The 10,365-nt window shown below is 41.3% G+C and overlaps 2 protein-coding genes across 2 annotated transcripts; both read left to right on the plus strand.

The window, feature by feature from the left end:
• The first annotated feature begins 6,068 nt into the window (after window positions 1-6,068).
• LOC108481548 (uncharacterized) lies at window positions 6,069-6,452 on the plus strand. Its single transcript, XM_017784666.1, has one exon. It carries the CDS (start codon window positions 6,069-6,071, stop codon window positions 6,450-6,452), a length of 384 nt encoding a protein of 127 aa, XP_017640155.1.
• Window positions 6,453-7,190: 738 nt separating this feature from the next.
• Window positions 7,191-7,514, plus strand: LOC108481546 (uncharacterized). Its single transcript, XM_017784665.1, has one exon. It carries the CDS (start codon window positions 7,191-7,193, stop codon window positions 7,512-7,514), a length of 324 nt encoding a protein of 107 aa, XP_017640154.1.
• Window positions 7,515-10,365: the final 2,851 nt, after the last annotated feature.

Below are 10,365 nucleotides of genomic sequence, written 5' to 3' on the forward strand. Positions count from 1 at the left end.
TACATATATAGGTATGGGGATTTTCTTGGGCTTTGTAAGAGCTTGTAGGCCTAGTATATGATGACTGCATAAAACTTAATTAATTTATTAAAGACCATGGACAAGTCATAGGGTTAAGGTGTGGTAACGGGTATATGCATGTCTAGGATTGGATCTAGGGAGAGCTTGGTACTTAAGCGGTCTTAATGACCCACCTCTTCTTCTCTGGAATCCTATCTGGTGCATAGTATTTTTTCATCTTAGCTCACGGGATTTGTTAACGGGCCAAGGTAAGTAAAAACTCGTAATAAAAAATTACCGAAATGCCCCTAAGGGCAAAAATTACTAAAATAACCCTATGCGATGAGTGTAAGATTTATGGTTGCTACATGTATATCTGCTGCATTCATATGATATTCTGTTTAGGATGCATATTGGTTGGGAATTATGGAACGGAGGAAGTATATGAGGGTCGCATGGTTGCTTGACAACCGTCTATCCACCGACGGCTTTTAAAGCCCAATATGTGATTGGCAGCTTGCTGTAATGAAGGTAGTTCTGCAACGGGCTACCATTAGAGTGTTTCGGATGGGTGCGTCAATATTTATATCCCCACATGGTGTGTACCGGGGGACGGAGTTGGTATGTAGCAGATGGATTATTGGGGTAGGTTGCATTGTATTGCATTGCATGTATGTTGTATGGTGAATGATGTTTGCTTGTTACTTGTCGAGGGTGTACACACTGAGTTTGCGAAGACTCACCCCCTCTTTTATTTTTCTCAAGTGATGCTCAGTAGGAGGTTTGATGTCTGGAAGGACTCTGGGTGCCCAGCTAGCAAGACAATTTGAATTCGTTTTAAAAGTATTTAACTTACTCGCTTGTTAAGCAATTTTCATTTAGTATGGATTGTAATAAGGCCTCCCCCTTTTGTTATTGTTTGGATCTCTTAATTTCATGTGTTGTAATTATAAGAAGTGGAACATGGATTTTCTAAACCATAGTTTTCTTTCAATACTACATTTCCGCAACTAAATTTTTAAAGGATAAGTTTTCATTTATCGAATGTTTTAAACAAAGCTTCGCAATCAGAAAAAAGATTTACTAATCAGTTGAGATGTAACTTTTTAAGGATGGGTTTTCAATGAAACAATGTTTTCGCTAAAACACTTCAATGTGTTACGCCAGATTCGGCCATAACGTCTGGGCCGGGTTTGGGGTGTTACATTTAGTGGTATCAGAGCTGAGGTTGCACAGACTGTGAAGTGGGCCTTATTACTTGGTTCTTTTTTGTGATTTAAAAAAAAATTTGATCGAATTACAATGTTTTGGAAAAGGGGAAGTCTTGCTGAGCGGCACACCGAGTCTCCGATGTCGAACCAAGTAAGTTCTTTTATTCTTAAACCTGTTTAAATTGTTGACAGTAGATTAGAGGGCTACTGTAGATGATTATGTTAGAATGGAACTGAAGGCCGTATGATTCTAAAACTATAGCGGATTTTTGAAAACAATATTCTCTTTAAATACTTTTATAAAACATCGGGTCAATTATTGAAACTAACTAAAACATCATAAAATTTTTAATCCAAAAAATACGTGAATCGATGATGAGTACTAGAAGAGGTACGAGAAGCCATGGCCGAGGTCGCAGAAGTGTTAGGGCTGAGTCGTTAGCATCAGGCCATATGCCCGATGTTGGAGTAGAAGAGGGCTCTAGCTTCACTCGTAGCTGGGACTGGGCCGTATGGTCGAGCCGCGGGAGAAGATGCATTGTCGCAGGTAATGGATTTTGGAGAGGGTCGCTAGGCCCAATAATGGCACGGGAAATCAATGGTCCATTCCGGAGTAGCTTTGATCAAATGGGGCTGAGGTCTTTAAGGGCGTGGCTGGCGTGGCTCCTAACGTGGCTGAATATTGGTTGGAGGCCACGAAAAGGATAATGGAGGACTTGGACTACTCACCGGAACAAAAACTAAAAGGGGCAGTCTCACTGCTTAGGGAGGAAGCTTACCAGTGGTGGCTTATAGTGAAATAGGCCACTCAACCCGAGCAGGTCACTTGGGAGTTCTTCAAAGCTGCGTTCCAAGAAAAGTATCTAGGTACGAGCTATGTGGATTTTAGAAGGAAGGCGTTTCTGAACTTGACCCAGGGAAACAAATCGGTGGTGGATTATGAGGCAGAATTTCTACGTCTTAGTAGGTACGCAAGAGTTATGGTGGCAACGTGTAATATCCTGATTTTGGGCCTAGTCGGAATAGTAGTTTCATGACCACAAAATTCAAGATAGAAATAATTATTTTATGATTATTTTAAGGTCTATGATATGATTGCATGATTGTGTGAAAATTTAGTGAAGAAATTTTATGCATAAAGTGCTTAAATTGAAATTAGGGACTAAATCGAATAATTTGCAAAACCTGCATTCTAGAAGTTTCTAGTATGAAATTGTTTTGAAATATTAATTAGGAGGTCTTAAATAGAAATTTTACCAATTTCTAAGTCTATGGACAAAATTGGACATGGATGGAATTTTTGGAAAGTTTAGTAGTAAGGGTATTTTGGTCATTTAGGGTAAAATGAATTAAAATACAAAATTAAAAGCCAATTTTGCTCATCTTCAACCCCATGGCGAATGTAGCAAGGAGAAACCATGGCTAGGGTTTTCAAGCTTCCAAGCTCGATTAGCAAGGAAAACCGAAATTGAGCTAAAATGGGGAAAATACCAAGTTGTGGACGAAATGGTAAAAGTAGCCATTTTCGCATACGAGTTTTGAACAAGCCAGCTCGGGAATCGGGACGGGTCGAAGGTTCGATCACACTATCCAAAGGACTTTCATCTGGGTAAATGGCTTGTAAAACTTAAGTATGGCATGTATAGCAATATATTTCTTTTTGTGTAAATAATTTTATGATATGGCCATGATTGGTTGAGAAAATGTTTGATATTGATAAGTCATGGTGATGGTTAAATTTAGATCATGTTTGATATCATGGAAGTTTAATAGGTTATCTAGTTCATAACAACTCATGAAAAGATGAAATTTGCCTTAAAATGAATATTGCTGCAAAGCAATGACATGAATTTGAAAAATCACTAAAAATAGTATAAATGGAATTAAATAATGAATAAGTTATGGAAACGAAGCTTGATGAGTCTATTTTCATATGGAAGAAGCAAAATAGGTATATGAGCTATATTTTATGAGATGTTTAAATTTTTGTGAAACAGGACTAGAGCGATTTCTGGATCCCCTGTTCTGACTTTGGAAATTTACCATAAATTTTAAAAAGATAATTAGAAGTCATTATTTATATGCACAGATTCATTATTGAGTCTAGTTTTATTAGAGACAAACGGCATAGTCATTGAAGCTCTGTACAGGGAGATATCTGATTCGTAATACACAGAGGTCAGAGTAGTAGAACCCTGAAACAGGGGAGACTTTAACTAATAAACTGTACTAATTGGCCCAACCAAAAGTTCTAGAAAAAAATTACTAGATAGATATATGAGTCTAGTTTAGGAAAAATTTACAGAATTGGATTTCAAGTTTCAGAACTCGAGATATGATTTTTAAAGCGACCATGATGCAGTTAGTTAGCTTGTCTGGAAATTTTAAAATGAATTGTATGAGCTGTTTAAGTAATGAATTAAGTCCGTTAACACCTCGTGTTCGACTCCGGCAACGGTCTCGGGTACGGGGCATTACAAAACGGACTACAACTATTGTATTAAGTTTGAGGATGTACTGAGAGACAGCCTCGGGGTATTGAGAGCTCCATAAAAGGAGTGAGTTTTCTTAGAATTGGTGGAGAAAACAAAGATAGCGGAGGAGGTGAAGCTCACGTAGCGCCTAAATCGAGAGATGGAAAGGGGTAAGAATAAGAGAGAGGCTGAGACTCCTGGTGTTGGACAAAGGCCTAGGGCTAGGGCCAGAGTTATTGGGCTAGTTAGAGCAGGGCTCCCTGCTGCTAATCTAGGGGTGCAACCTTATGCTGATTGTGGGAGAAGCCATGGAGGCGAGTGTTGGAATAGGACGGGAGCTTGTTAGCTTGTGGATCTATGGAGCATAAGATTAGGAATTGCCCTAGAATGTCAGCTCAGGTGCCAGTCATGGGCCGAGGTGGTGCTCAGCCACCAAGGGGTGGTCAATTGCTGCAAATGGGTAGTGGGCAGGCCAGGGGCGGTAACAGTAATGGACGTGGTCATAGAGCACTAGGCGAAATGCAGGCCATGTTGAGGTGAAGCAGCCAGCTTTGGTTTATGCTGCTTATTGCAGAGAAGATGAGGATGCCCTAGATGCGATAACGGGTAAGTTCATTATTTACGAGTTACCTTACACTACATTGATTGATATTGGATCGACGCATCCGTATGTTGCATGCAATATGACTGAACCTTTGGGTGATATGTTTGAAATTACTTCAGATGAAATGACTGTGATAAGTCCATTAGGTCAGTTAGTGGGAATGAATAAGTTGTTCAGGGAAGTACCCTTAGTAGTTCAAGGGGATACCTTTTTAGCGGACTTGATGGAGTTGCCGTTTAGTGAGTACGGACTGGCTGGTGAAACACCGAGCCATCATGGATTGCGCTGCAAAGCGAATGGTGTTAAGAACGATGGAGGACAAGAAGGTGGTGGTGATTGGTGAACGCCGAAATTATCTATCGAACGTGATTTCGGCGTTAAGGGCTGAGAAGTTGGTGCGAAAGGGATGCAAAGCCTATTTGGCTTACATTAGCGATACGGAGGTGAAGCGCCCTACTGTTGAGGAGTTGAGAATAGTTAAGGAATTTTCTGATGTCTTTCCCAAGTAGCTGCCAGGGTTACCGTCCAGTAGAGAAGTGGAATTTGGAATAGAGTTGTTACCTAGTACGGCTTCGGTGTCCATCGCCCCTTATCGGATGGCACCAAAGGAGTTAGTGGAACTTAAGACACAGATTCAGGAATTGTTGGATCGAGGATTCATCCGACCAAGTGTGTCCCAGTGGAGAGCACCGATGTTATTCATGAAAAAGAAGGATAGGACTTTGCGATTGTGCATCGACTACTAGCAGTTAAACAAGTTAGCTATTAAAAACAAGTACCCTCTACTGAGAATCAATGATCTTTTTGATTAGTTTAGGGGATCTTCCGTCTTCTTGAAGATTGACTTGAATTCGTGGTATCACCAATTGAGGGTTAAGGAGGCGGATGTTCATAAGACAGCTTTCAGAACTCGTTATGGGCACTACGAGTTCTTGGTGATTCCATTGGGGTTGACGAACGCACCGACCGCTTTCATAGATCTTATGAATCGGGTCTTCCAACCCTACCTAGATCGGTTCATTTTAGTTTTCATAGATGACATTTTGGTTTACTCAAGAGATGAGGATGAGCATGATGCGCACCTAAAGATTGTGTTGTAGACTCTGGGGGAGAAGCAGCTATATGCCAAATTCAGTAAGTACAAATTTTGGCTAAGGAGGTTACTTTTCTAGGACATGTGGTGTCAGCGGAGGGGATTAAGGTGGGTCCCTGGAAAATCGAAGCGGTGTTTGAAAGGAAAACGCCTAAGTTGGTGTCGAAAATCTGAAGTTTTCTGGGTTTGACAAGGTATTATCAACGGTTTTTCGAGGGTTTTTCAATAATTGCTGCGCTGTTAACTAAGTTGTTAAGGAAGGGAGTATTGTTTGTTTGGACGGGCAAGCAGCAAGAGAGTTTTGGAAAACTTAAGAAGGCTTTAACTGAGGCCCCTGTATTGATTCAGCCAGTGCCTGGGAAGGAGTTAACAGTTTATAGTGACGCATCGCAAGTAGGCTTGGGATGTGTACTGATGGAAGAAGGAAAGGTGTTTGCATATGAGTCACGGTAACTTAAGCTCACGAGGTGAATTGCCCAACCCATGACTTGGAACTAGCTACAGTGGTTTTCGTGCTTAAAATATGGAGGCATTACTTATACGGGGAAAAGTGTATAATTTATTCGGACCATAAGAGTTTGAAGTACCTCCTTACCCAGAAGGAGCTCAACCTTAGGCAGCGTAGGTGGGTGGAATTATTGAAGGATTATGATTGCACGATTGAATACCACCCTGGCAAAGCAAATATGGTAGCCAACTCGTTGAGTCGTAGGGTTAACTCAGACTTGAGGGCTATGCTCGCCGGTTTAAGTTTGTTGGATGATGGTAGCTTGTTAGCTAAACTTCAAGTAAAACCAATGTGGGTTGGGCAAATAAAGAGTAAGCAGTTGATGGATGAGACCTTGGGTACTCGTCTTAGGCAAGTAAAGAATGGGGAGACATTGGACTTCGGGATAAACTGTGAAGGAGTGTTGTGTTTCCGTGGGAGAATGTGTATACCTAAGGACAATGATCTAAGACAGTCTATTTTGCTGGAAGCACATAGCAGCTTCTATGCTATGCATCCTGGCGGGAACAAGATGTATCGGAATTTCGAGAAGCTTTATTGGTGGCCTGGACTTAAGCGCTAGGTTATGGAGTTCCTAACTAAATGCTTGGTTTGTCAAAAGGTGAAGGTGAAGCATCAGTTGCCTTCAGGATTGCTTCAGCCAGTAAAGATTCCACTTTGGAAGTGGGAAAGGATCACTATGTACTTTGTTAGTGGGCTACCCTTAACGCCTACTAAGAAAGACTTGATATGGGTTATAGTGGATCGGTTAACCAAGTCTGCCCATTTCGTACCAGTTCGCACGGACTACTCGTTACAAAAGCTGGCTAGGTTGTATGTGGTGGAGATTGTAAGATTGTATGGAGTGCCAGTGTCCATAATATCCAATAGGGACCCACGTTTCACTTTGCAATTTTGGATGAAGCTACATGAAGCGTTGGGTACTAGGTTGAACTTCAGTACGGCATTCCACCCTCAAAATGATGGATAGTCGGAAAGGGTGATCCAGGTATTGGAGGATATGTTAAGGGGATGTGTGATTGAGTTCTGAGGTACCTGGGAGGACTATTTGTCGTTGGCTGAATTCGTGTACAATAATAGCCACCAAGGAAGTATTGGGATGGCTCCGTGTGAGGCACTATATGGGCGAAGGTGTTGAACTCCAACATGTTGGACAGAGTTGGGCGAACGAAGAGTTTTGGGCCCTGAGGTAGTAGCAAATACTGAGGATAAGGTGAAATTGATTCGGGATCGGTTGAAGGAGGCCTCGGATAGATAGAAATCGTATGTTGACCTTAAGCGTCGTGAGATAGAGTATGCAATGGGGGACTTAGTTTTCCTTAAGGTCTCTCTGTGGAAGAATGTGTTAAGGTTTAGAGGGAAGGGGAAGCTAAGCCCAAGGTTCATTGGGCCATATCGGGTTGTAAGGCGGATTGGGCTAGTCGCTTATCAACTGGAGTTACCTCCTGAACTGAGCCAGATCCATGACGTGTTTCATGTTTCCATAATGAGGCTGTATTACTCAGATCCTTCACATGTCATAGCGGTTGAGGAAATCGAGGTCAGGCCAGACCTAACATTCGAGGAAGAGCCCATCCAAATAATTGGTCGTGATGTTAAGGTACTGAGAAGGAAGTACGCTTAGTTAGTCAAAGTGCTTTGGCATAATCACATGGATGAGGAGGTTACTTGGGAACCGGAGGAAGCGACGTGATGTCAATATCCTCAACTGTTTGAATCAGGTAAAATTTTGAGGACGAAATTGCTTTTAGGGGGTAGAGTTGTAACGCCCCAAAAATCTCGAAACCCAAAAATCCCGAAATCTCAAATTTCTCTTTTTGTGTGTGCTGAGCATTTCTGGTTAAGTGTTAATTATGTGATGGTAGGTCTTGGTCAAGGTTTGTGTTCGAACCTAGGGGTAAAAGAAATTATAGTTTAATTATTAGAAATTATTAAGAGAACCCTGATGGCATGTAGGTGGGCTTTTGAATAAGTGAAGGGAAAATTGGACAAAAAAGAGTCTGCTGGCCCAGGGGATAAGTGGCGTGTGGCTAGTGTCAGATGTCTGGGTTTCGAATCCCACTTTCTCAAATAAGGGATTTATTTTTACTTAAAGGGTGGACAGATGTGGCATTGGAGTGAACTCTGTAGGAAGTGATTAGATGAGAAATTCAAGGAAAGCATCAAGGGTTTATTAGGGAGAAAAATGATGAGATGAGAAGTAAGGATGAGGTGGAGCCAAATTCGAAACTTGGGCTTGAGAAATTTGGCTATAGGGGCTATAAATAGGTGCCGAATGGGAGGTGGCCAGGCTAATGCCGAATTCCCTTCACCTTATTGCCAGAAACCCTTTTCCCTAAAATTTGAAAACCCTTTGCTTTACTTTCTTTTCTTTGTGCCAATTTCTATCCTTCCTCTACACAATTTTCTTTGTTTCACTTGTGGTTTAGCCGACTTCTTCTTTCTTCTTCCCTTGGTACCGAATAGTCTTTTGTCCCCATACAAATCTCAAGGGGTCGAACACCTCTTTGGCCGAATACCCTTGGTGTCGCCACTACCCTTTCCACTCAGTCGATTCTAGTGTAGGTATTCGCTCTTCTAATCGGTTTGTTTTGTTAAGTATTGATTATTGTCTCTCACTTCTTCTAATCGATTTTGGGTAGGAATAGGTATTGAATCTCAGTCATTAGATCTCTGTCGATTTGCTCATCAGGAGAGAAACCTTGGTAAGTGTTCTTGATCTTGGTTGGCCGAATGGTCATAGTTAAGGTAAGGGTGACTTGTGGTGGATACAAGTCACCTGCTATTTTGGTTTTAATAGTTAAGATTGGTGCAGATCTAGGAGTTGACTGTGGTTAGTGCTTAAAGAAAAGGTTGTTATAACTTGTTACGCAAGGTAAGGTGAAAGGTGAGGTTTCGGTTTTGGTAGAGATATGTTTTAAACATGAAATTAATTGAAGGATGATGTCGATTGCAGGTTCGAGGCTAAGAAAATCGCAGCACGTTTTATTACCAGGTGTGTACATACACTTCACACACAAGTAGATCGGCAAATCGCGAAAAGCTGAAATGCGGAAAAGCCAAAATGTGGAAAAGCTGAAAGTTTGGCTACGATAGTCTTGCAAGTGCGCGAACACTCGTAAGGGGGAAACCGATAGGTTGCCTGAGGCCCATGGGCGATTCCATGGACTTGGGTTGTGAATTGGCCAAACGGGACTGAATAGGCTAAATGGGTCCAATGGGCTGTTCGGCCCATAATAGGCAAAAATTGATAATTGATGCTATGTGATGGAAAATTGTATGTGAGCATGACTGTAAATGTGATTTGGGCCTAATGGCCAAATGAATGTGATTCGGGCCTAATGGGCCACATAAATGTGAATGGGCCTAATGGGCCATATGAAAGGGATTGGGCCTAATGGGTCATATATATAAGGTATAGGGATTTGTCTGGGCTTTGTAAGAGGTTGTAGGCCTAGTATATTATGACTGTATAAAACTTAATTAATTTATAAAAGACCGTGGACAAGTTATAGGGTTAAGGTGTGACAACGGATATATGCATGTCTAGGATTGGATCTAGGGAGAGCTTGGTACTTAAGCGGTCTTAATGACCTACCTCCTCTTCTTTGGAATCCTACCTGGTGCATAGTATTCGTTCGTCTTAGCTCATGGGATTTGTTAATGGGCCAAGGTAAGTAAAAACTCATAATAACAAAAAATTACCGAAATGCCACTATGGGCGAAAATGACTAAAATACCCCTATGCAGTGAGTGTAAGATTTATAGTTGCTACATGTATATTGCTGCATTCATATGATATTCTGTTTAGGATGCATATGGGTTGGGAATTATGGAACGGAGGAAGTATATGAGGGTCACATGGTTGCTTGACAGTTGTGGATCCACCGACGACTTTTAAAGCCTAACATGTGATTGGCAGCTTGCTGCAATGAAGGTAGTTCCGCAACTGGGCTACCATTGGAGTGAATCGGATGGGTGGGTCGATATTTATATCCCTACATGGTGTGTACCGAGGGACGGAGTTGGTATGCAGCGGATAGATTATTGAGGTTGCACTGTATTGCATTGCATATATGTTGTATGGTGAATGATGTTTGCCTGTTACTTGTCGAGGGTTGTACACACTGAGTGTACGAAAACTCACCCCCTCTTTTATTTTTCTAAGGTGATGCTCAGTCGGAGGTTTGATGTCTGGAGGGACTCTGGGTGCCCAGCTAGCAGGACAATTTGGATTCATTTTAAAAGTATTTAACTTACTCACTTGTTAAGCAATTTTCATTTAGTATGGATTGTAATAAGGCCTCCTCATTTTGTTATTGTTTGGATCTCTTAATTTCGTGCGTTGTAATTATAAAAAGTGCAACATGGATTTTCTAAACCATAGTTTCTTTTAATACTATGTTTCCGCAACTAAATTTTTAAAGGATAAGTTTTCTTTAATCGAATGTTTTAAACAAAGCTTCGCAATCAGA

This window comes from Gossypium arboreum, chromosome 1 (genome assembly GCF_025698485.1).
Source record: "Gossypium arboreum isolate Shixiya-1 chromosome 1, ASM2569848v2, whole genome shotgun sequence".
In the NCBI taxonomy this organism is placed as follows: Eukaryota; Viridiplantae; Streptophyta; class Magnoliopsida; order Malvales; family Malvaceae; genus Gossypium; species Gossypium arboreum.